This window comes from Microcaecilia unicolor, chromosome 1, assembly GCF_901765095.1.
Source record: "Microcaecilia unicolor chromosome 1, aMicUni1.1, whole genome shotgun sequence".
Taxonomy (NCBI): Eukaryota; Metazoa; Chordata; class Amphibia; order Gymnophiona; family Siphonopidae; genus Microcaecilia; species Microcaecilia unicolor.
The window spans coordinates 531203075-531229491 of NC_044031.1; the positions used below are offsets into that span (position 1 = coordinate 531203075).

The window sequence follows — 26417 nt, forward strand, 5'->3', positions numbered from 1 at the left end:
CACGTTTTCCCACCTATTTTCAGGCTCAATGTGGCTTACATAGTATCGTAAAGATGTTCGCCTTGTCCGGTAGAGAAACAAATACAAGGTGATATTGTAGTCATATAAAGGTACATGTGTTATAGGTACAATGGGGGTCGGGATGAGGAAAGGTTATGTAGTGTCCATTACGAGCTTTGGTTTTGCTGAGTTGCCGAGTGTAGGTATGTTGGGTCGGTGGGGTATGCCCTTTTGAATAAGTTGGTTTTTAGTGATTTCCTGAAGTTAGGTGGTCGTAGGCTGTTTTCACAACTTTTGGCAATGTGTTCCGTAGTTGTCTGCTCATATAGGAGAAGCTAGGTTGCATAGGTTGTTTTGTATTTAAGTCCTTTGCAGTTTGGGTAGTGGAGGTTTAGGTGTGTTCGAGATGATCTGGTTAAGTTTCTGATTGGTAAGTCTATGAGGTCTGTCATATATCCTGGGACTTGGCCGTAGATGATTTTGTGGACCAGGGTGCAGATTTTGAAGGTAATGCGTTCTTTGATTGGAAGCCAGTGCAGTTTTTCTCGGAGGGGTTTGGCACTTTCAAAACACAATTTGCCAAATATCAGTCTGGCTGCCGTGTTTTGAGCGGTTTGAAGTTTCTTTGTGAGTTGTTCTTTGCATCCCGCGTAAATTCCGTTGCAATAGTCTACATGGCTTAGTACCATTGATTGTATTAGGTTGTAAAATATTTCCCTTGGGAAGAAAGGTTTTACGCGTTTGAGTTTCCACATTGAGTGGAACATTTTCTTTGTTGTGGAGTTCATTTGTACAGCGCTGTGTAACCCTAGTAGCGCTCTAGAAATGTTAAGTAGTAGTAGTAGATGTCAGCTCTGGCTGTGTAGAGCTAAGGCTGGAGCTTGGCAAACTTGTATGGTCTGTATCCCGTATATGGCAATCTGGTTTAGGATGGGCTGGAGAGGACTTCATCAGCAACTCCAGTAGCTGGAACATGAGGCAGGCAGCCAGGCAGAGTTTTACTGTCTGTGTCCTGCAAATGACAAGACAGATTTGGATAGGCTGGAGTGAGCTTAATTGGCAAGGACAGTTTTGGGCAGACTTCTGTGATCTATGTCCAAGAAATGCCAAAGACAGACCGTGATCAAGCATTTTATATCACATTCATTGATGTTTTAATCATGAATTGATAATGAGTGTGACTGTTGGTTAGACTGAATGGGACTGTTCATGTGTTTATCTGCCATCATTTACTATGTTACCTGTAGTATGCAACTTTCCAGAATGTTATCTAAACAAGTTGGGGAACTTTCCTGCACAGACACCTTGGAGTGATGTCACCCGTGTATAAGACTGTTTATCCTGCTATACTTGAACATCTGCTTACAGATAATTAACTTTGTTTTCCTTGTAAGGTTAAAGGTTTTTCTGTTTTCCAGCAGTTTAAGCTAGTGAGTATTGCTGTCTTTTATAAATAAATTGTTCATATCCTAATAGTCTTCGATTTAGCTACAGTTAACTTATGCTAAATTGCACTTACTGGTTAAAAGGTGAAGGGAAGGTCCATCACAGAACTTACATGTTATATCATTTTAAATGACCAGAACCTGATAAGGTTCAGATAATGTTGGACTGAAAAATGGATTTTCCATCGACAATCAGAACTGAGTCAGGAACACAAGTAGGGTGATATCATCCCACATGTATAGTTCTGAGCATGCGCAGCCCGTCACATGTGCTGTAGCCACCTCAGCTGCTCAGTTTTGTTCTTTCTGCTGTGCCAAACTCTGACGTTTCAGTGTAGACCAGGACCAGGAACACTGTACCTTCTGCTGTGCTATATCTCTTAGCTCACAAAAGGAGCAGCTCCTTCATCTACAAAGAAGTGGGGACTTTCTCACCAATAAGAGATGACAGTGAAGAAGAGGGTCTGGGCTGAAGTCAGCTGACTCTACTGTTTGACTTACCTCTCTGGGAGACCTATCTGCCTCTTTATCCAGTGCCCACAAGGTCCAAGTATACAGGAGTAAAGTGTGGAGCAGTCTTCACATTGCTCTAGCTCCTTAGAAGGTCCCAGACATGAAATGCTTTTGTCCTGTTCTTCCCTGTACAAACACTGTTACAGATCCATTGGCATGACAGAATTAGTCCTGTACAGATATTCAAGGTTCAAGTTTATTATGATTTGATATACTGCCTTTAAGAGAGCTTTCAGAGCAGTTTACACCTATATAAATAAGCATGGTAAGCAGTAGCTGTGCAGCAGCGCTTCTCCGGGGTCCCCTAGCTTCTCTTGGCTAAAAACTTATCGTTCTGGTTCTTGAATTGAGCAGTGAAGGCAGATTAGGACATGGGAACATCTCATGGAACAATACATGGTGCCAATGCCAGCCGCAACATCAAAAAGAGGTACTAAGATAAGAAAAGAAAAACCATGAGGCGCAGAGCCGAAGATGGTGGACATGCTCATTCAACCGGATATAGAGTTCTCGGAATGGCAGCTGGGGCAGATAACCACGGCAGTGGGTGCTGCGCTAGAGCCCTGCTTTGCACTTCTTACTGGACAATTCAGCAAAATAGAAGCCATGCTGACGGAGATTACTAAAAGAACCTCTGCCTTAGAGAATCAGGTCTCAGACATAGAAGAGCAGAGAGGCCCAGATTTGGCAGAGATGAAGTGGAAGCTTCTGGATCAAGCAGAGGAATTAGAAGATCTTGAAAATAGATTATGTCAAACTAACCTCCATGTAGTAGGTTTATCTGAATAAATACCTGAAAGGAACTTGGCAACTCTTTTGGAACAATGGTTTCACAGGGAATTCGCTCTTTCTGACAGTTTTGGCCCTTTCTGCATAGAGAGGGCTCACAGACTTGGGCGATTCCAAGATGGCCGACAGAAACTGCGAGTCATCATTATAAAACTTCATAATTACTTGCACAAAACAGAAATATTACGTGGCTGTAAATTTAAAAGGGACACTTTGAATTATGAGAGAGATCCAGTTAAACTTTTTCAAGACTACTCGACTGCAGTGCAGGAGAAGCGTAGGTGCTTTTCGCTGATCCACACAACGTTATATGAGAAAAAGGTCCACTTCATGCTTCTATATCCTGCATTCCTAAAAGTGAATGTCTCTGGGAAGTGGATTTCCTGTGACACAGTGTCAGCTGCACAGGACTGCCTCAACACGCTTGCAGGAGAAGGGAAAGTGTGATCACACCTTGGATGGATTTACAGTAAGGGATTGGCACGCACAACCTCAAATACTGGAATATAAAAAGGATTTTTTTTCCAATTGATATGGGCCTATTCTATGGTACTTTGCATGGCCATACTTCCTCTGAGTCCAGAGATTTCAGGTGGAGTCAACATCAGACTGCCCTCTGTGATAGACACATTTTTGGCCAGGGGGGGGAGGGGAAACCTAGCATTTTGTGATCATTCTCTGTCACGACAACTGTCATGCAGAGATGGGGGGCTCTCAGTCTATTTGTGGGCAAGACCAGGTGAAGGTGGGGAGGAGGGAGTGTTGGATCTCGGTGGGGTTTAGTTAATTGGTCCATGATTAGGGGTCCTAAAGTTTTGGGTGTCAAGTGTATGAATATCTCAGTTCAAGGTTGCTTATAGTAATACGACTATTCAAAGCAAGACTGCGGGGGGAGGGGATTCATGGCGCAATGAGGGAAAGGGCGCTTCTCAGGCTTCAAAGGGTTGCAGGGTTATTCAGGCAGAAGGTCATCTGAAGGGTTTGGGAGGAAGGCTGGGCTCCCTGGACCAAATGGAAGGTAGCAAGATACTTAACATTATGAGCAATGGGAATGCCAGTTCCACAGTGTAGGATTATAACCTGGAATGTTGGGGGGATAACCTCCCCAATGAAACGGAAGAAAATTGTAACTGCACTAAAATGGCAAAGAGCAGACATTGCCTATATTCAGGAAACCCATCTCTTGGATAGTGAGCAAACACCAGAAACTTAAACAGTCCTGGGTGGGCACAGTGCATTTCACGGCCTCGGGTGGGCAAAAGGGAGGAGTGGCGGTACTAATTCACAAACCCCTAACCTGCACCTCAAACATTTTGCTACAAGATGAGCGGGGGAGATTCTCTTACTGAAATTGTGGCTCCAGGGTATATTTGTTAACTTTACATGAACCAAATCCTTACAACCCTGCGTTTTTTTTCCCATGTTGCTGGATAAATTATTGCCTTATCAAGGTAAAGCTCTAGTGGTGGGAGATATAAATCTTCTTGTGGACCCGGCCCTTGACAGTATGAGAGAGATTCCCTGGACTTACGTCCGTAGACTGGGGGCAGGGATGTTGTGGTCTTTCTGCACTTCTCTTTCTCTGGTGGATCCCTGGCATTTATTGCACCCCAGTGAGAGGGACTTCACACATAGATCTAGGGCGCATGACTCGCACACCCTGTTAGATAATATTCTGGTCTCCTCAAATTTGTTTCCCATGGTCACCGAGGCGCAGGTAGGGATGGAGGTGGTCTCAGACCACTCCCCAGTGTGGATTGACTTAGAGGCAATGGCAGATTACCAGGTGTCCCCAGGGTGGCGGTTCCCTAGATATTTAGCCCACAAGTCTAAGCTCAACTGTACTGAAAAATTGGAATTCACAGGAGCCCTGCTAGACACAACTGAGACATATGCATTTCTTCTGCAATAGTGGATTTTGACTCTCTTATTAGGAGTTCTGGAAGTGCAGTACAATCAGCAGGTATCGGCTAGTCAGCTATTGATGATGTCAGGCTGCCTGGCCCCAACAGGTCATTTAAATGTCATAACTTACTATAAACTTGGATACTCACTTTATCTATCTTTTTTGCTTATGCATTTATTCAAATATATTAATGTGTTATAAAATGTGCTCAGACCATACCCATTCAAACCATTAGATCCCCAAGGGGAATATGTGGTAGTATCACAGATGGAACCATCATTGCACATTTAATGTCCCCCTCCAAAATATGTATGTACATACACCAAAGTCACCACACATGTATATATAGCCAAATCCTGTATAGTAAATTGCATGTGTATTACTCTAAGCCGAATATAAAGCTACATGTACTGCATCTAAATATAGCTAAATACACAGAACTACTTTGCAGTATTGTAGATTTCTAAATAAACACGCAGTGTTAAATAAAATATTAAGGAGATATGCAATGATAAGTAACAACCAAATAAACTCACCACATATACTGCTTCACCCCGACTACATGCAATATAATCGCTTATCTAACAAAGTAAATATAATCACTTCCCTTGAGGATATTGTGCTCGTGTTTGTGCTTCAATAAAATCCAGTCATGTATCATTCATCCACTTCATTCTTGCCGTATCAGCTGTTCCCATTTAAATGTCATGGCATACCTCCAATCTGGCAAAAGGTATTCTTTTTTTTTTAATTCGTCAAATCCAAAAGGTATTGCTGGTGCATGCATCCAACCTGGGATGGAGAGCTCATATAGATTGGTTTCACACTCAGGGTCTGTGGTATACTCAGGAAAAGTTTCATCAGATAAACTTCTGGAGCTACTATTCTTCTAACTTTTGCTATCTTGGAAGTCGTCTTTGGAATGCTCTACCCAAACATATCCGCTCAACAAGTGAATACCTTCCTTTCAGGAAATTATTAAAAACCCACTTATTTAAAAAAGTTTATTCAATTCAATAGTTCTCTACTTTAAACATTCACTCACTTAACAGACAATTACCTTTGACGTCCCCTTTATCCTTTACCATTTGATCTCTTCCATACCATTTCCCTACTTTTCTTTTCCCTTTCTTCTTCTCTACACCCTTTCCCACTCCCCCTCCCTTCTTCCCCCTTTTCCCTGCTTCTCTCCCCTCTTCTTCCCTGCCTCTCTCTTCTCCTTACAACCTACCTTAGTCTAATTATGTTTTATTGTTATATAATACTTTAAATCATTGTTAACTTCATGATTTTGTTAACTTCATGATTTTGTGATTTGTTACTATGTAAGCCGCATAGAGCTTGCGATGAGCGGGAATTGTGCGGGATACAAATGTAATAAATAAATAAGAGTGGTCTGGAGTACTCGAAAGGCTTTCAGAGATCAATTATCCAGTCTAGTTACTCTAATTCAGACAGACAGCCAGATTGCAATGTATTGTGTCTACAAGCAAGGATGAATGAGCTCATACCTTCTGAGTCAGAAAGCAATTAGGATGTGGAAGTGGGCCATCTCTCAGGGGATGTCCCTCAGATCTACATATCTGGCAAAGAAAGACAACTGATTACAAACAGGCTGAGTCAGATTCTACTACTACTACTAACTCGCATTTCTAAAGCGCTACTAGGGTTACGCAGCGCTGTACAATTTAAACATAGGACAGATTCTGCTATCTCACAAGTAGTCACTGGACGAGGACATAACCCAGAAGATCTTTGAAGAGTGTGGCACCCTCTTGATAGATTTTTCTTTGTCACTAATTAGAACAACAACATCCATCTGTTCTGATTCAGACTAGCCTCAGGTGCCTTTCTCATTCATTGGGTGCTGGGTATTCTGTACACATATCCTTCAGTACCCTTTATAGTGAAAAATCTTCCTAATCTCATACAGGTTTGAGAGACTGTGATTTTGATCGCCTCCTACTGGCTGAGACAGATATGGTTTCCTCCAGAGATCCATGGACACTAATAACTCAGGACCGAGGATCCCTACTACATCCCAGCCCTCAGTCCCAAACCCCTATGGCTTGGATTTTGAGAGGGTAGTACTGAATTCTCAGCTTCTGTTGTCTAGTTTCCGATAGGAGATCTTATGATTTTAAATGGAAGATGATTGCCAGCTGGTGTGAGACCAAGGTCCTAGATCCTTTTTCCTGTCCTGCTCAAAAACTGCTCCTACACCTGTCAGTCAAATCTAAAGACCAGCTCAGTTAGGGTTCACCCTAGTGTATTTGGCCTTTCTCATCACCCAGGTAGAAGGTAAACCCATCTCTGCCCAGCATTTAGTTGTTCACTTTATGCAGGGCTTGCTTCTACTGAAACCTCCCATTAATCTTTCTGCAGTGTCATGGGATCTTAATTCTGCTTTAATACAGCTGACAAAACTCCTTTTAAGCCACTAGATACTTACTAGTCTTATTTTTGGTGGTGGTCACTTTGACCTGCAGAGTCAGTGAGCTCCAGGCCCTTGTAGCTGATCCACCTTACACACAGTTTGTTGACAATAGAATAGTCTTTTGCTTTCATCCTAAGTTCTTTTGGAGTGGAGGAGTAGCCTAGTGGTTAGTGCAGTGGACTTTGATCCTGGGGAACTGAGTTCGATTCCCACTGCAGCTCCTTGTGACTCTGGGCAAGTCACTTAACCCTCTATTGCCCCTGGTACAAAAATAAGTACCTGAATATACGTAAACCGCTTTGAATGTAGTTGCAAAAAAAACCCTCAGAAAGGCGGTATATCAAGTCCCATTTCCCTTTCCCTAAGATTTTTTTTTTTTGGTGGGGGGGAGAGCTGCCATCGGCAAAGACACTTTTTCCAGTTGGCTAGTAGACAACATGTCCTTCACTTATGCCTAATCTGGGCTACTTCTGGAGGGTCATGTCATGTTTCATAATATCAGAGCTATGGCTGTGTCGGTAGCTCACTTGAGATCAGCCTCCATTGAGGAAATCTGCAGAGCTGTGACATTTTCTTATGTCCCATCCCTTTTCTTCCATCATTAGCCCTTCAGTTCAACTGTGAACTATGTTATAATAGTGGAAATCAAAACATCTCCTAACTGTTTGGAACATGACTCTTGATGTGACAATCAGTTTGTCGAGACAGTTCTTTAGAATCTGTTGTGTGGGGAGGAGGTGTAGAGCTGGATGCTTAGACCCCAAGGCCCATGTATTTCAGTTCCAGGCTGCCTTAAACAGCAAAAGATTTTATTTTTATTTTTTTTATTGTTCAGTGTTACTGGTTTTTGCCTGTTGTAAGGCCAAAACATTTTATCCCCTTGTGAGGGACTGAATGGTATAGCACAGGTGTCCCTTGGAACACTCCCTCACTGAGTTTGCAGTTTTTCCACCTTGTAACAGGTGGCGCTAAACTTGCCATGTCAGAGGGGCGGGGCTCAGGCCGGGAGGTGGTTAAATGCCATGGAATACAGTGGATCAGGGAGGCCCCAAGGCAAGAGGTCTCCAGGAGAGGGATCCCAAGTGCAGAGATCTCCTTGAAGGAGGCGGCTCCAAGTGAAGGAATTCTCCCTAAAGTGTTGGCTGGGCTACAGTACCTGTGGGGGAGTCCCAGGGAAGCAAGAAGTGGTTGTAGCATCAGACGGAACAGAAGATTGCAAAGGTAAAGGAGTGCCTTTATTTCCTGTGAAGACCTAAGTCCTGAGTGTCCTAGTTGGAGCCTGCCTGGACTTATGTTTGAGGAAAGGAATAAAATGTTGGGTATTATTAGGAAAGGTATGGAAAACAGGTGTGAGGATGTTATAATGCCGTTGTATCACTCCATGATGCGACCGCACCTTGAGTATTGTGTTCAATTCTTGTCGCCGCATCTCAAGAAAGATATAGTGGAATTGGAAAAGGTGCAGCGAAGGGTGACTAAGATGATAGCGGGGATGGGACAACTTCCCAGTGAAGAAAGACTAAGGAGGCTAGGGCTTTTCAGCTTGGAAAAGAGACAGCTGAGGGGGGACATGATAGAGGTATATAAAATAATGAGTGGAGTGGAACAGGTGGATGTGAAGCGTCTGTTCACGCTTTCCAAAAATACTAGGACTAGGGGGCATGCATTGAAACTACAGTGTAGCAAATTTAAAACAAATCGGAGAAAAGTTTTCTTCACCCAACGCATAATTAAACTCTGGAATTCGTTGCCGGAGAACATAGTGAAGGCGGTTAGCTTGGCAGAGTTTAAAAAGGGGTTAGACGGTTTCCTAAAGGCCAAGTCCATAAACCACTACTAAATGGACTTGGGAAAAATCCACAATTCCAGGAATAACATGTATAGAATGTTTGTACGTTTGGGAAGCTTGCCAGGTGCCCTTGGCCTGGATTAGCCGCTGTCGTGGACAGGATGCTGGGCTCGATGGACCCTTGGTCTTTTCCCAGTGTGGCATTACTTATGTTCTTAACTGGGATTGTACTGAATAAGACAGAACTGCTAAGAGAGAAGCAAGTGAATGTTATTGGGGTTGCTGACCAGGGTTGGAAAGAGTCTGTGACAAGGAACAGACTGAATTGCTTTAATTATTTTCTACCAATAGTTTTCTTTTTATTTTACACTGCAACTGCCTTTGTGAAATCCTGTAGCCATCTGCCAGTCACACTATCACACCCCTATTTTCATTAAAAGCAGCCTGTAGCTACAGAGTCCCACTTGTAAGACTATTTATCCTGCATGTCCTTGGAGAAAGCAAAAGATATGTTAATTGAGTGCAAGACTTTTTTGCTACTGTAGGAAGATGTTTTGTTCTTTTCAACAACCAGTGCAGACCCAGAGCCCTATAATTTTTATCAATCCTTAACAGAGAAAGATGTAAACAAAGCATTTTACACCCACATAGTCAGATCTTTGACCCTCCTTTGGATTAAGATTGCCTATTGCAATTGAAGTCACTTCAAAATATATACAACCTGCCCTTCCTTTGGGAGAAGGAGTCAGATATATTCCTTTTATCCAAGGAGAGAGGATCATGACAGATTCCAGGGTCCTGAATATAGTCAAAGTAAGTTTCCAACTCAGTTTCATCACCCATCCTCCAGTTTCAGCCCTTCACCCACACCAAACTCTTCTAACAGATTTCTCTTGCCTTCATTCCAATATCTTAGCACCAGCCCCACCATGGGGATTAAAAAAACCCCCAAGTCTTCTACTCTAGGTTTTTCCTTACCCAAAGAAGCCTGGGAGTTGTGCCTCCTTCTGAACCTGAGACCTGATCAGATGTAATGAATATTTTTCTCTCCATTGTACCAAGTATCACACATCTCGAAGATGCATGTACATTGTTAATTAGAAATAAATTTAAAGTGTACATTATCAGTTGCAAGATTCCGGTTTATTGCATGTTGACATACAACAGAGACATCCCATAGGCAAAGTCTGAGCGGTCTCTGAAAATTCATTTTTCAAATAGAGCTGTAGGTTGTTTTTTTTTTAATTAAAATTGTAGAAAGTATCCTAATCTAGTTTACTGTGATCCTGGAGCAGGTGAAGAAACATATACACCTGTGCCATTCATCACATCTACCTTGATATCGCACTAACTTTGATGTATACATATACAAAAGCTACATTAACAAGACCAATTCTCTTTTCCTTTCTTAATACATTCTCATTTAACCCTTGCTTTACCTGTGACCACTAGGCCAAATACACATTTACAACATGTATACTAATCCATTTTTAATACAGAGATTTTCTGCGATCACTTTTCAGTTGGACTATTTTCAGTACACAGTCCCTACGTTTGACCTTTTATTGTCTTCCAAAGTAATTAGGATGTGGAAATGGGCCATCTCTCAAGGGATGTCCCTCAGATCTACATATCTGCAAAGAAAGACAGTATCTGTTAAGTGCCTTGTGGGAGTTGCTTGTATGTACAAACAAGGTCACTTGGAGGGGCATAATCGAAAGGGACGCCCAAGTTTTGTTGAGGACGTCCTCACAAAACGTCCCAATGGAAGGGCGTGGAAACCTGTATTATCAAAACAAGATGGATGTCCATCTTTCGTTTTGATAATACGATCGGGGACACCCAAATCCTGAAATTTAGGTTATCCTTAGAGATGGTTGTCCCTAGACTTGGTCGTTTCTGATTTTCGGTGATAATGGAAACAAATGACGCCCATCTCATAAACGACCAAATGCCATTATTGGTCGAGGACGTCCATGTGTTAGGCTTGCCCAAGTCCTGCCTTCACTACGCCTCTGACACGCCCCCATGAACTTTCGTCGTCCCTGTGACAGAAAGCAGTTGGGAACGCCCAAAATCGGCTTTCGATTATACCGATTTGGGCGACCCTGTGAGAAGGACACTCTTTCGAAAATTAGCCTGCTAGTCTTCCTAAACCTGCACAACTAATTCTAACCTCTGTTTTAGAAATCCATATTCCAATCCTCAGGAACAAGTCTGTCTAGCTTCTCCAGAGACTGGGCTTCATGATAATGTATTGAGAAGCTACTTTTTTCCCTACAAACATATATATTTTTTACTATAGGCACTGTGCTGGATACAATTCGGACAAAGGCCTTTATTAACCGGAGCATAGAATATATGCCCTCTTTTTTTCACAACATACAAATAGCACTTGTGGTTGAGGCTGGGGCCTACTTACCATAGGAACCAACTTTTGAAAATTATTGGGGGTGCTAAACCCATTAGAAATTACCTCTCTCTCAGTTTGTTCAGTATGAGGGGGGGGGGGCTGAAGCACCCAGAGAGCTGGCTCCTATTCCACTTAAAGTTGTTGGATAGCATGGCTGCAACTGTCCATTCAGTACCTCTGGCACGACTTAAAATGAGGCACTCTCAATTAGCTCTCAAATTCCAGTGGCATCAACAATCCCATCCTTTTTCCTCCCAACACTAGCCTTTCATTTTAACTGTGAACTATGTAATAATAGTGGAAATCAAAACACCAGTCTTGCAAGAGGTGTTTTCTGTGCTCCATTGCAATACCAAATAAGCCCAACCACAGATACATAAGCTGGGGAACATATTCTGATGCTTGCCACATGCAGGAAATGCAGTTAAAGTCCAAAAGGTTTCCCTACATCAACCTCTTGGAATTCTCTGCAGTTTACTATGCCTTATGTCTCTTTTGTTTGCTCCAGGACACATCGCTTTTATTTTAAGCAGTTGACCAAATAGCAGTGTTTTCATACTGACAAATCAGAAGTGGGATCACGTTCTCTGCTATAAAGCAGCAAAGATTTTGGTCTTTGTCACAGTGAGACATACCCAAATGAAAACTGCTTGCATCCCTTTGGGTAGGGAGAGTGGGGGAGGCATACCATATAGCTGACAAGCTGAGCAGACTTTTCCAGCCTCATGAGTGATTCCTAGATGCATCAACTTAGACTTGAAACTTCTCTTGACAATTTTAAAATATCATTGAAGACATTATTTTCTTTAACTTTCCCATCCCTCTTTATAATCAACCCATGAGGGATTATAATTTTGTTAATCCTCCCCCCCCCCCCTATTTTATGACTTGTATGTACCACTTATATTTTTGTTGCATAGGTGGGATGTTTAAATAGAGCTTGAACTTGAGCAGCCATGCAGTCTGTCTTTCAAGATAACAATAACACAAAGCTTCCTCCCTACTACTCCATCGTCAGATCCCTAGAATAGAGGTTTTCAACCCAGTCCTCGGGGCACACCCAGCCAGTTGGAATTTTCAGGATATATCTATTGAATTCAATGGAGATATCCTGAAATCCATGACTTGCTGGGTGTGCCCTGAGGACTGGGTTGAAAACCTCTGCCCCTAGAATGTCTAGCCCCAGATGTACTGATGATTCCCTGTATTTGGTTGTCCCCCCCCCCCCCCCCCCCCGCCAAGTTCCTCTCAAACTAAAAACTACTCAAATCCTAATAGCTGTTAATATACAAGTTTCTCATAGTACCACATTGGCCTTGGCAGAACTAGTTTCCTTCTGTGGAAAATCTACGAGTTCTACCACAATACAGGCTCCAAGGTTTGTCAATATTAATCGTTTAACATGAGGACTGGCTTGTGTTTAGCCCCCACATCTTGGAAATTGAGCAGTTTGTAGTCTCTGCTCTGAGCTTACCAATGCCAATCCAGAAAATTGTCTATTGGGTGCACAAAATGCTTACAGATGGGGAAAGAGTTTTCATCTGGTGATGCATGAATGATCACAGCCCTACTACATGTCTGTCACAATAGTCTAATTATTACATCATTTATATCATCCTCAGTTGAAGTGCATCGTAGTGTTCTCTCTTCCTAACATGTTCCATTTGATAGCCATCTAGCTTCACAGTATTCCATCATTTCACATTTCATAAAAATACTACTTTATGTCCAGCTACTACTGCAGAAGCCCCTGTTCCACCTTGTTTTAATTTGCCTTATGAATTCCCACTGTGAACTGCTTGAGTGTGCTTCTTTTAAGTACCTTACTTGGAAAGTGCTCTTTCTAGTAATGTTCACATCTGCTAGAGTGAGTGAAATTCAATTACTAGTAACCCAGAAGCTGTAAATATAATTTCATCATAAGAAAATAGTTCATCTTAGATTTTTATTTAAGGTATTGACATTTTTTTTCATCAGTGAGAAAACAGTGCTGTCTGTGCTGTACCCAAAAACTGATAATTCACACAAGAATGCCCTCCACTCTCTAGACTGTAAATGGGCCTTCAAATGCTAAATCCAAAAGAACTGAGTTGATTAGCAGATCTGTGTAGCTTTTTGGTGTACTTTGACCTCAGCAGGACTGGCATACCAGCCATCAACAGGACTCTGGTAAATTGGCTGACATTCTTACCAATTCTGTTTAGTGTTCAGAGGAATACACATTTGCTCTTAAAGTAAACTCACCAAATTAGAGCCACTGTAGCTACAAGGGACTCTTCTGAAGTCTGGTTAGCTGGATATGAGATGTAAAGCAGCAACCTGGTACTCACTCCTTGTTTTTTATTTGCACTGCCGCTTGGACCAAGCCACAGTAAAAGACTGTGGTCAAAAACTGTGTTGGCTAGTCTGTCCATTATATAGTAACTTTGTTTTTTAAATTTGGGCTGATCCACATTTATTTTATTGATTTGGATTTTGCTCACACCTTTTTTAGTAGTAGCTCAAGGTGAGTTACATTCAGGTACACTGGGTATTTCTCTGTCCCTGGAGGGCTCACAGTCTAATTTTGTACCTGAGGCAATGGAGGGTTAAGTGACTTGCCCAAGATCACAAGGAGCAGCAGTGGTATTTGAACCAGGCACCTCTGGATGTCAAGACTGGTGCTCTAACCTCATTATATAAAGACCTAAGGAGCCCCAACTTGGGAGTCCTGCTTATTGATGGGGAAAAGCATTGTTGTTTACCTGTAACAGGCATTCTCAATAGACAGCAGGATTGATCAGGCACACAGTCCCTTCCCTCTCCCCAAGAGTTGCCTAAGTGTTTTTGAGCTTTGGAACCAGTTGAATTACTGAGAAAACTGCTGTGCATGGGAAGGGCCATTCATGCTCTGAATTTTGCACTATGTTCTGAGTTTTGGGGAGCTATTCAGTACCAGTAACGTGATGTCACCCTACTTGTGTGCCTGATCAGTCTTGTCATCTATGGAAAATACCCATTATAAGTAAGCGGCAATACCTTTTGGTTTCCTTCTTGTTGCATAATGCTTTGTTTTTTTGATTTCTTGCATTTGATTTTACAGGTAGCTCCACAAAGAATTAAAATGATTAAAAGAATTTAAATTATTTGAAATGATTGAAACAGTTTGAACAGTTAATTCATTGTAATATATGCAAACTTGCTTTAAATTTTTGTTATAAACAGGAATGTGACACCACATACCGTACTGGAATTTAGAGTGTGGAGCCATCACACTTTAAAAGCTGATGCGTTATTAGGCAAGAGCACTATAGATTTAAGGCCAACTTTGGAAACGTACAACAGAAAATGTAAGTTTTACTAATACATTTTATGAAGTCATCATTCATTTCTATAGTACTAACTTAGCATTAGGAGCAGGAGATAAAATGTGTTTGTTGAGAGGTCCATTCACCCATTTTAAGGCTAAATTGAGGCTTGGAAAGGCCAGCAAAAAAAAAAAAACTATTCAAAAGCTAGAGCAAAGACTGTGCAGGAGATCAGTACACTTATCATGAAACAGTGAGTGGCCACCTACAGTTCTCCAGCATGCATTTGTTTTATTATATATTTGCCTCATTATCCATGCTTGTATATGCAGAGTAAGTCTGATATCCTTTCCATATAGAAAAAAAGAAGACACTACACTGAGTGTGCTTCAGCTCCAGCTTTGGCCTGAACTAAGAATAAGAAGTCAGTAGTTGTCTTAATTTTTGTCTTCATACTTACTCACTTACATACTATCTGAAACCTGTATTTGTTGTGACACCATAGGCTCTGGTTGAGGAACCCTATTATACATTTATATATAGAAATACAATATGACAGCCAATAGACCTTATTACTCATCCAGTCTGCATGTTCCATACCTCCTGCTAATCTTTACAATGTTTTTATTCTTACTGGCTGTGACAGACCAGTCTATAATAATGGGTTATATGCCCCTTCCAATAGATAGGAGAAAAAGCTCAGAGCTGACTTTAGCTTCCTAGTAGGTACTGCTTTCTTCTGTTCAGTATTTCTCTGTTTCTAGTAGATGGTGCAGGCATGTAGACTGGTGCAGCAAGATTGCAAGGCCCCACCCAGAGCAGTGTTCTTCAGGCCACCCTTCTTAGTCAGGCTCCTAGGGTGATAGTCTGCCAGCTGATTTCTCTGGTAGAGCAGGTTTGCAGCTTCTGTGGCAACAATCTAAAAGCTGTTTCTACTGGCTGAGCAGGCTCCTAGAGCATTAGTCTGCGACTGATTCCCCTGGTAGTGCGGGTACTATAAGTATGCTGCCAGTGCTTCACCCTTTGGTTGAGTAAACTCTCCAAGGGTTTGGTCTGTCTCCAGTAGAACAGATGCTAAGCATATACATGGGGTTTCAGGCATCAGCTTTTGGCTACCTCTGCTAGAGCAGAGAAAGGTGAGCATGCTTCCAGGTCTTTGGCCTTTGGTTGAGCAGCTTCAAGGGTTCAACCTTTGGCTGGCCCTTGTAAAACAGGTATTGGTAAGCATGCTTCTAGAGCTCTAGCTTCTGGTTAGACAGGCTCACAGGGTTTGGCTGTGGTTGTGCCTGGTAGAGCAAGTGCTAGTAGGTCTGTTCCTGGGCTTCCAACCATTGATCAAGCAGGCTCCCAGGATTTGGTTTTTGGCTGCCTCTGTGAAGGCAGGTGCCGGTAAGTATGCTCCAGCCTCCAGTTCCCTGGGTTGAACTTCAGCTTTGTCTCTCTCTGATAGAACAGAGACTGGTAAGTGAACTCTCAGACAGAGAACAGGATTGGATCATATTTCCATTGCCACCCTTTTCTCTCCCCCACTTCTTCACTGTTCTTTCTCCCTGTTATCTTTGTTTTCTGGCTAAGAGAGTGATTTTTCTAGGAATATAAAAGGCCAGCTTCCAGCCTTAAGGTGGCCAGGATGAGAAGGAAGCTGTATTCCTTTTCCCAGAAGAAGAGGTTAAGCTGTTTATCGTAAGTCCATGTTGCTGGAGCTTGGAAACAGACCTCATGATAGTGTTGGGTCTCTGCTTAATCAGGTTTTCGGTTTCTCCAGTTATTCTCTACAGGCAATGGTAGGCAGTGGTGAGAGAAGAGGAAGCCGCTCTGCGTAATTGAACCTTATTTTGCTGGGAGATTTGGTGATTTAAAATGAAGTGCCCAGCACTCAGTCATCCACAACAATGAGAGAGCTGACCTAGGCAAATGAACTCTCATGGGCCACTGTCCTGAGAAAAAGGAGGGAATCACTTGGTCAGAAATGCTTGTAGCCCACTAAAATATCCAGGATTTTCCTTGAAGGCAGTTATCCCAGAGCCTGAGCAAACTACACAACAATGCTGAGCTTGCAGTGAATACCACTCTGTGGGGCGTTCCGAAGAACTTTGGTTGTAATCCCTCTGGACCTACCTGCACTATAACCAAACTGGGCCATTGAGGCATCTAACAAAAGGATCTCCTCAGTAAGACTTGTGTGGTCTCTGTCCATCTTGGAGATGTTTCTCCATAAAGGAAGGTCAAGCCATCTAACCTTGTGGTTCAGGGATTGCTGGACCCATAGCAAGAGGTCTTGAGTCATCAATATTAGTCTGACCCAACTGGTAATTCTTGAGGCTCATTTAGCTCAGCATCCTTTTTCTACAGCGGCCAATCCATGTCATAAGTACTTGGCAGGATCGTCAAAGGTAACAAGATTGTATGCTACTTACCCCCAGGTATAAGCAGTGGCTTTCTTCCAATCTACCTTAATGATTTATGGACTTTACCAAGCGAACAAAACAAGACACAGCCTCTGCGAGAATACAAAAGAAACCAATGAAAGCAGAGGATGACGCCGCAACTTCCACATGGGGAGTGATAAATCAAAGAGTCTTTTTTATTAAGGCACCAAAGGGAGACCTAACACTGGGCCAGTTTTCGGTAGATGAACCTGCCTGCTTCAGGGGTCACAAAAACAATGTGTGGCTATTTCAGGGGGAAGCACTTACCTTTAGTAAAAGGACCCCAAAATGCCCAGACAACAAAGGTAGAAAAAAAGTGTTATACTTTGAATTATTAGGTGAAATATATTTGCTTTGGAAAATGTGCATCATGGATGTCTTAGTATTTTGTACAGTATAAGAGGAAATGCATTTCTGTTTTTATTTCTTCTATGTTGTGGTATATGTCTAGTTTGACTTCTTGAGGTTCCTAGTTTAATTTTTGTCTTTATATTTCTATTTCACATTTCTGATCCTTTGTTCTATATTTGGAGAGGGTTTGTCTGTGTTTTGCGTGTGCCCAAGGTGTGGTATTCTGTCTGCATATAGTTTCTGTGTAGACCCCTGTAGCAGTAACATTTGTTCTGTTTTACCAGTAGTAGGTATATGGTATTTTAGGGTCATGTATGATATTTGTAGGGCTGCCCGTTCTGAGGTAGGGCTCATGTTGTTTGAATCATAGAAATTAGTTCTGCTGTATTCTAGGCTTGCTACATGTATGTTGAATTAGGATTTTTTTTCAGGTCTTGTAGTAATTAACAATGGGCCTGATAGTGGATAGATTTATGTTGCTATCACTCAGATGACATGAGAAATCAAACATCTTTTTTTCTTGTATGGTAACTTCCATGGAGAAAATGTGCTAGTTATGATCTGCACCTGTTGTTTGGGGGGGGGAGAGTTTTTTGTGGATGCAGATTATATTGGATAAAGTAACACTAATTAGGGTAGCATAGTCTTGCCCCCGTGATGTTCCAAGGCAGGAATAAAACTATATAATACATTTCTCCTTCCACAGGAAATAGAAGCTTTATAGGGAATAGAGAGTCTTGTGCATTGAGCTAGATAAAAATGCATTTGGAGGAGAACCCTTAAGGAGGCAAATAAATACTATGTAGTCAAGTAGGTGAAATAACCTTTTGGGAGATGAGAACAGAGTCAGATAGGAGCCCAGTGATCGAGAATATAAGTGGTTTTTACTGCCCACACTCGAAATATCTTTCTTCAGGCTATTCAGAATAACTTTGGTCTGAAATCACCAGATACTCAGGAAAACATAATATTTAGCTACCTTATGACAGGCCAAACCTCTAGAGGTAAATCAAATCTATATTTGTATTCCTAAAAATCAGTAGTGATTTGAGAAATAGAATGTCTTGGCTCAACCTCTTCATAAAGGCAGTTAATAAATCCCTAATAAATGCATGACTGGATAGGTAACTTTCATTTATGTTAGTGTCTTATACATATTTATTTTTCATTGTGTCCAAAGTTCTATTATTTTTTCACCTTTCAGTTGAACCTTGATTAATCATTTATTTTGATCCTTAGAAACAAACATGTTTTTGTAAGTGAGCCAGGTCTGGGTTCTGCTATTTTTCATTTCTAACTGGTTGAGCTGAGGGAGCATTATTGAACTGTAGCTGAAGATCCAAGATAAGTATGAATGCTCTTAGTATAGTGCCTAGTAATCTGGCAAATAGCACATATGGAAGTAAATGTCATAAGTGTGTCCCAGTTTTTCTAGTTATGACAGGTTGGCTTTGTTTGAAGTGGTATGGTGGAGGAGAAAATAAAATTACTGAAGGCAGTGGAAGATAGCTCATCACAAAATGAATATGGAGACAGAGATTGCAAAACTTTCTGAAATACTTCTGTAACAGTTTGGCCTGATCTGCCATGTGGAGGATGTGGGTTTAGTTCTCAGATTAGATCTTTTATTCCCTGAACTGGGAATTTTCTAGAGCAGTGTTTTTTTTTTTTTTAATGTTTTACATATCAAATAGCCCCAAAAATCACAACTTTTTCATATTTAACCCCAGCAGGTACATGAGCCTAGTCCTGCACAAAGCATGACATGTAAAAAAAAAACTTAAATGTCTGCATGAGTGTTGATGTGTCAAGTGGTTCTTAGATGGCGACTCTGGCTGTGAAGACCTATGGCCCATGCCAGTGAGACAGTCTAGGATGGGCTGGGGAGAGCTTTGACGGCAACTCCAGTAGTTGGAATATGGGGACAGTGCCGGGCAGACTTCTATGGTCTGTGTCCCAGAAATGGAAAAAAAAGAAAAACCATGATCAAATATTTTATACTACAATGATTTTGGTTTAATCATATTGAGTGTGACTGTAGGGAGACTGGATGGACAATTCAGGCCTTTTATCTGCTGTCATTTACTATGTTATATACCATATTTTGCAGAGAGGAAGAGGTAACTTGGGGGAAAAATGGAGAGTAGGAGGAACAAGATAGGGGCATATGGCTTTCCCCAACAATAAGAGGCTCAGAGGCCATAACACATTTTCCCAATCCCTATAAAAATACCACCACTGATTTCCCCTCTCCCAACCTCTTTTTATTTTGTATACTATCCCAAGCAGCTTCATTCCTTCTCTTCTCCCTTGCCCCTTACCTAGCAGAAGTATCTCATAATCCATTTTTACTCTGTATACCCATACCCAGCAGTCTCCCCTTTACCCCCTCACTCCCCACTTTCCTCAAACTTGCCCATACCTCAGTTCTCCCTGTCATAATCCGTTTTATCCCCAGCACCAGTATTCCTATATCGATCATCTTTGCCAAGAAAGGTGATCGATCATCACTGTGCCAAGAAACTTTCCTCTCAACTTCACTTTTTATCCCCCTTGCTCTCTACTGCTTCTCTCCTTTCCATAATGACTTAATAATGACTTAAATCTTGGCAGTTAAAGTTTGAGTGATGTCAGGGCTGGAGAAGATGGTGCCTTTGGCAGGATGGTACTGGAGGGAGCCTGAGGGATAGAGCTTTGGTCCTTCTTGTTCATCTGGACTGGTCTAGCAGGATGAAAAGGAAGTTGAAATCTGTTCTTGGTCAATTTTCCATCCCTGTGGCATTCAGGTCAATGAACAGAAATTAACAACTAAGAACAGATTTCACCTTCTCAAACATCATCCCCCCTCCCTCAAGCTCTGTTATTCTGGAAACAGCTGACAGTTGGAGGCAGGTGGAATGAGGAGGAGATGCTAGTTAGGGAGGAGAGGGGATGATGAACAAAAGAGAAGGGAAGAGGCAAAGAGATCTGGAAATGGGGGGGGGGTGTAAAAGAAAGAGGAATAAATACTGAGCATGAGGGGATGGAGAGTAGGGAAAAAGAGGGGAGATGCTGGATATGGGTGGGAGAGGAAGGGAAGAGATGAAAACTAGAAAAATTCAGTAAAGAGGGAGCATGAAAACTGGATGGGGAGAAGGAAGCAGAAAAATAAAAGAAAGCTGGATAGGGAGAAGGAGGAAAAAATAGAAGAAAGCTGAAAGTGAAAGATCAGTACCAAAGATGAGTGTAGAGCAGGAAGTGAAGAAATGAGAAGAGAAAAAAAATAGTAAATAGACAAAACACCCTAGAAACCCTTTGTTCGGGAAATGTCTAAGGATACTCCCTTCCTCATGGAGGTTGTGAATGAGCCCAGGGCCGAGATGCTCAAGGTCTTGGACTATCCTTCTCTACCCACAGAGGTTGCAACAGCCCCCTTGCATAACACACTCAGGGAGCTGCTTATGTGAAACTGGTTGTTCCCTCTATCTAATCCAGTGGTCCCCAAAAAAGCTGAGTCCCAGTACAGAGTCCATGGAGAGCCATTAATGGTGAAGGCCCAACTACCCCACGATTCCATGGTGGTGGACTCTGCTCTCAGAAGAGCCAAGAGTACTAGAGACTATGCCTCGGCGCCCCTAGGCAGAGAGTCTAGGACCTTGGAGTCTTTTGGGAGAAAGACATATCAGGCCGCTATGCTCACAGCCAAGATCCAAACATACCAGCTCTACACAAGCATCCACTTGCGGAACTCGGTGAGGCAACTGTCTAGTTTGGTTGAAGCACTTCCTCCGGAGCTTGCCGAACCTTTTAACCAGGGTGGTCAGACAGCAGAAGGCGTGTCGTAAATTTCTGGCCAGGGGTACTTATGACACTTTTGATGTAGCATCTCGGGTAGCTGCTCAAGGTATAGTAATGCTCAGACTCTCATGGCTGTGTGTTTCTGACCTGGATCGTAAGACCCAGCAGCAAATGGCGGATGTTCCTTTCCGGGGGGATAACCTTTTTCGAGAAAAGGTAGAGGACATGGTCGATCAGATCAAAAAGCACCATGATGCTATGGATTCTCTCTCCCGCCGGGCGTCTTCTGCTACCACCTCCTCGTCTAGGAGGTTTTTTGGAGGGAAGAAGAGTGCTCCCTATTCCTACAATAGGCGAAGGTACACTCCTGCTTCTCGGCAGCCTTTCCAGGCTCAGTCCCAGCACACTCGTTCCCGTCAACGGTGTGTGCCTAAGGCCCCTGCGGCTCCCCAGCAAAAGCAAGGAACAGGCTTTTGACTGGTTCCAGTGCAGCATAGCCTCAGAAAAAGTGTCCATGCCGGACGACTTGCCGGTCGGAGAGAGGTTGATATTTTTTCACCAAAGGTGGCCTCTTATAACCTCCGACAGGTGGGTTCTTCAAATATTCCGGTTAGGATACACTCTCAGTCTGGAATCCATGCCTCCAAATTGTCCACCGGGGGCTCAGTCCTTCAGCTCCCAGCACAAGCAGGAACTTGCAGAGGAACACTCCACCCTTCTAAAGGCCAATGCGGTCGAACCTGTTCCACCAGGGGAAGAAGGGCTGGGATTCTATTCCAGGTTCTTCCTTGTGCAAAAGAAAATGGGGGGGGGGGGGGGATGCGTCCCATCCTAGACCTAAGGGCCCTGAGCAAATTCCTAGTCCGAGAAAAGTTCAGGATGGTTTCCCTGGGCACCCTTCTTCCCATGGTTCAAGAAAACGATTGGCTATGCTCTCTGGACTTGAAGGATGCCTATACACATATTTCGATACTCCTAGCTCACAGGAAGTATCTTTGATTTTGGTTGGGAACTCGGCACTTTCAGTACTGTGTACTGCCCTTTGGCCTTGCGTCAGCGCCCAGGGTCTTCACAAAGTGCCTGGCTGTTGTCGCAGCATCGCTACACAGACTGGGAGTGCGTGTTCCCTTATCTCGACGATTGGCTGGTGAAGAGCACCTCAGAGGCAGGCGCTCTACAGTCCATGCGGATGACTATTCGAGTGCTGGAGCTACTGGGGTTCGTAATCAATTATCCCAAGTCCCACCTTGTCCCGGTTCAGAAATTGGAGTTCATTGGAGCTCTGTTGGACACACGAACGTCTCGAGCTTATCTTCCCCAGGCAAGGGAAGATAATCTCCTGGCCCTAGTGTCCTTGGCTCGAGCATCTCAACAGATCACAGCTCGGCAGATGTTGAGACTCTTAGGGCACAAGACTTCCACAGTTCATGTAACTCCCATGGCATGCCTACATATGAGATCAGCTCAGTGGACCCTAGCTTCCCAGTGGTGTGAGGCCACAGGGGATCTACAGGATGCGATCCATTTCTCCACTGACTTTTCCAGTTCCCTTCAGTGGTGGACCATTTGATCCAATTGGACCTTGGGACGTCCATTCCAAATTCCTCAGCCACAAAAAGTGCTGACGACGGATACATACCTCCTGGGGTGGGGAGCTCATATAGATGGACTTCACACTCAAGGAGCTTGGTCCTTTCAGGAGAAGGATCTTCAGATCAACCTTCTGGAATTACGAGCGATCTGGAATGCTCTCAAGGCTTTCAGACATCGGCTGTCCAACCAAATCATTCTAATTCAGACAGACAATCAGGTTGCTATGTATTACACAAACAAGCAGGGGGGGGGCACCGGATCTCGCCCTCTGTGTCAAGAAGCTGTCCGGATGTGGCTTTGGGCACACCATCATGGCATGTTTCTCCAGGCCACATATCTGGCAGGTGTAAACAACAGTCTGGCTGGCTGGTTGAGCAGGATCATGCAATCTCACGAGTGGTCGCTAAACATGGCTGTTGTCCACAAGATCTTCCGAGCGTGGGGCACCCCCTGTGTGGATCTTTTTGCCACTCAGATCAATCACAAAGTCCCTCAATTCTGTTCCAGACTTCAGGCCCATGACAGACTAACGACAGGTGCCTTTCTCCTGCATTGGGGGACAGGCCTTCTGTATGCGTATCCTCCCATACCTCTAGTAGGGAAGACTTCGCTGAAACTCAAGCAAGACCGTGGAACCATGATTCTGATAGCTCCCTTCTGGCCCCGTCAGATCTGGTTCCCTCTTCTTCTGGAGTTGTCCTCTGAAGAACCATGGAGATTGGACTGTTTTCCGACCCTCATCACCCAGAACGAGTGGTCTCTTCTACATCCCAACCTCCAGTCTGGCTCTCACGGCCTGGATGTTGAGAGCTTAGAAATTGCTTCCTAGGGTCTTTCAGAAGGTGTGTCCCGAGTCTTGCTTGCTTCCAGGAAAGATTCCACAAAAAAGTGTTGTTATTTCAAATGGAAGAGGTTTGCCGTCTGGTGTGACAGCAAGGCCCTAGATCCTTTTTTTTTTGTCCTACACGGACCCTGCTTGAATACCTTCTACACTTACCAGAGTCTGGTCTCAAGATCAACTCCATAAGAGTTCACTTTAGTGTGATTAATGCTTATCATCAACGTGTAGAGGGGTAAGCCTATCTCTGAACAGCCTTTAGTTGTTCGCTTCATGAGAGGTTTGCTTTTGTCAAAGCCCCCCATCAAACCACCAGTGTCATGGGATCTCAATGTCGTTCTCACCCAGCTGATGAAAGCTCCTTTTGAGCCACTGAATTCCTGCCATCTGAAGTACTTAACCTGGAAGGTCATTTTCTTGGTGGCAGTTACTTCAGCTCGTAGAGTCAGTAAGCTCCAAGCCCTGGTAGTGCATGCACCTTATATCAAGTTTCATCACAACAGAGTAGTCCTCCGTACTCACTCTAAGTTCTTGTCGAAGGTGGTGTCGGAGTTCCATCTGAACCAGTCAATTGTCTTGCCAACATTTTTTCCCCGCCCACATACCCGCCCTGGTGAAGACAAGTTGCACACCTTGGACTGTAAGAGAGCATTGGTCTTTTACGTGGAGCGGACAAAGCCCTATAGACAGTCCGCCCAATTGTTTGTTTCTTTTGATCCCAACAGGAGGGGAGTCGCCATGGGAAAACGCACAATCTCTAATTGGCTAGCGGATTGCATATCCTTTACTTATGCCCAAGCTGGGCTGACTCTAGAGGCCATGTCACGGCTCATAATGTCAGAGCCATGGCTGCGTCAGTGGCTCACTTGAAGTCAGCTTCTATTGAAGAGATTTGCAAGGCTGCAATGTGGTCATCAGTCCACACATTCACATCTCACTACTGCCTTCAGCAGGATACCCTGTCAGTTTAGGCAGTCAGTGCTGCAGAATCTGTTCAGGGTTTAGAATCCAACTCCACCCTCCTAGGCCCATTTTTGTTCTGTTCCAGGCTGCACTCTCACTTAGTTGTGCTTCTTTTCAGGTCAATCTATGTTATGTCCTCGCTGTTGCGAGGCCCAATTGACCAATGTTCATTGTTTTGAGTGAGCCTGGGTGCTAGGGATACCCCAATCGTGAGAACAAGCAGCCTGCTTGTCCAAGTGTAGATACATATCTGTAGTAGGTATTCTCTGAGGACAGCAGGCTGATTGTTCTTACAAACCCACCCTTCTCCCCTTTGGAGTTATTCTAATTCTCTGTTTTGCTTTTTATTAGACTGAGGAGGGCATGCTCACGCCGTGGGCAGGAAGCCGTTCGTGCATGTGCGGTTCGCACTGCCCGCACACAGGTGCGTTCTAGAAGTTTTTTTGTTATCTTATGGATTTGCCGGTCTCCTGGGCCATCGCGGATGATGATCCAATCGTGAGAACAATCAGCCTGCTGTCCTCGGAGAATACCTGCTATAGGTATGTATCTACACTATATTCACCAGCCCAACACAGACTTCAAACTTTATTCGAATCAATCCCCTCTGGACACAGCTGAGTGGCATATTTGAGAGCCTCTGTAGGAGTACGAAAAAACAATTTTTACCACTGTGCTGAATCTTCAGGCGGGCTGGATAAAGGATGGCAAATGTTACTTTCTTTGTGTGCAGCATTTTACATGTGTCAATGAAGAGCCGGCGCTGTGCGGCCACCGCTGCAGAGAAATCCTGAAAGCATAAGATGAGATGATTCTCATAGTGCAGGACCCCCTTCAATCTCTTTGCCCTCAAAATGTCCTGCTTATGAACATAATTAAGAACTTTAAGGATTACAATTCGTGGACGGGACATCTCGACATAGGTAGCTCCCAGCCAATGTGCTCTCTCAATCCTCAGGGGGCCCCCTGACTCCGGTAAGTCCAATGCTCTAGTTAACCAAGTCTCCAAAAAGCTGCGCAAATCAGCCTCGTTTATGGTCTCTGGAAGACCCACTAACCAGAGATTATTTCGCCGCGAAAGGTTCTCCAGGTCATCGAGCTTGGATTCTAGTGGTTCTAGCTTACTCTGCCATTCCTGCTGCTGACTTTCCTGTTGGAAACATTTATCCTCCACATCTGAGAGTCACTGTTGAAAAGCAGTGAGATCCGACCGCAAACCCTCCAGCTTGCCATCCATCGCCTCTAATTTATCAGAAATTCACTGTACCTTCCTGTCCACCACTGGCTCCAACAGCGCTGACACTGCCGTCGCTATTTCCACCGCCCATGCAGAGCCCACCGACATCTCTCCTGCGGGGCCGATCTCCGCCATCTTAGGTTCTCCCGTTTGGCCTCGTGCTCCTTCTTTCCTTTGAGATTTCGCCACCATCCATGCGCCAAAAATACTTCTCTCCGAGTTCCCGGGATCTGAACACCTTCACCCACCTTATATGATCCAAAGGGGTGGGGCGGTTTGCAAAAGATTTCAACTACTTACTGCTAGTTGTTAAGGGGGGGGGGGGGGCGGACCTCCTATCTATGGCTGCCACTTGCTAGCCTAGCATCAAGTGATCTCTACAGTTTTAGTTTAATTTTTGTCTACATTAGTTCTTTTATTTTCTGGTCACTTAGCTCCTCTTCAAGTACTGGTGGTCTGATATCACTTAGTGTCTGAGTAGGGAGCTGTAGTAATCTGGCCCATTCAGTTTTCCCAAAAGGGCATATTAATGTTCTAGAACTCACTGTAATATTACCATGCATCCTTTTCCAGGATGTAGGTCTTTGTGTGAGTTTTGAAAGCTGGTGCTATTATGGAATAGTAGATTTGTTCTGTAGGTCTTGAGTGAC

At 43.5% G+C, this 26417-nt stretch overlaps 1 protein-coding gene across 3 annotated transcripts in view; it reads left to right on the forward strand.

Moving 5' to 3' along the window:
* Positions 1-26417, forward strand: part of WWP1 (WW domain containing E3 ubiquitin protein ligase 1) — a 258360-nt gene that overhangs the window by 106934 nt on the left and 125009 nt on the right. For 2 of the 3 annotated variants that reach the window (XM_030216171.1, XM_030216177.1), the window contains exon 4: positions 14497-14621. In XM_030216171.1, coding sequence (XP_030072031.1) covers positions 14497-14621 — 125 coding nt within the window. Of the gene's footprint in view, positions 1-14496; positions 14622-18669; positions 18708-26417 lie in introns of those variants that run through there. The other variant, XM_030216185.1, reaches the window with a different exon arrangement.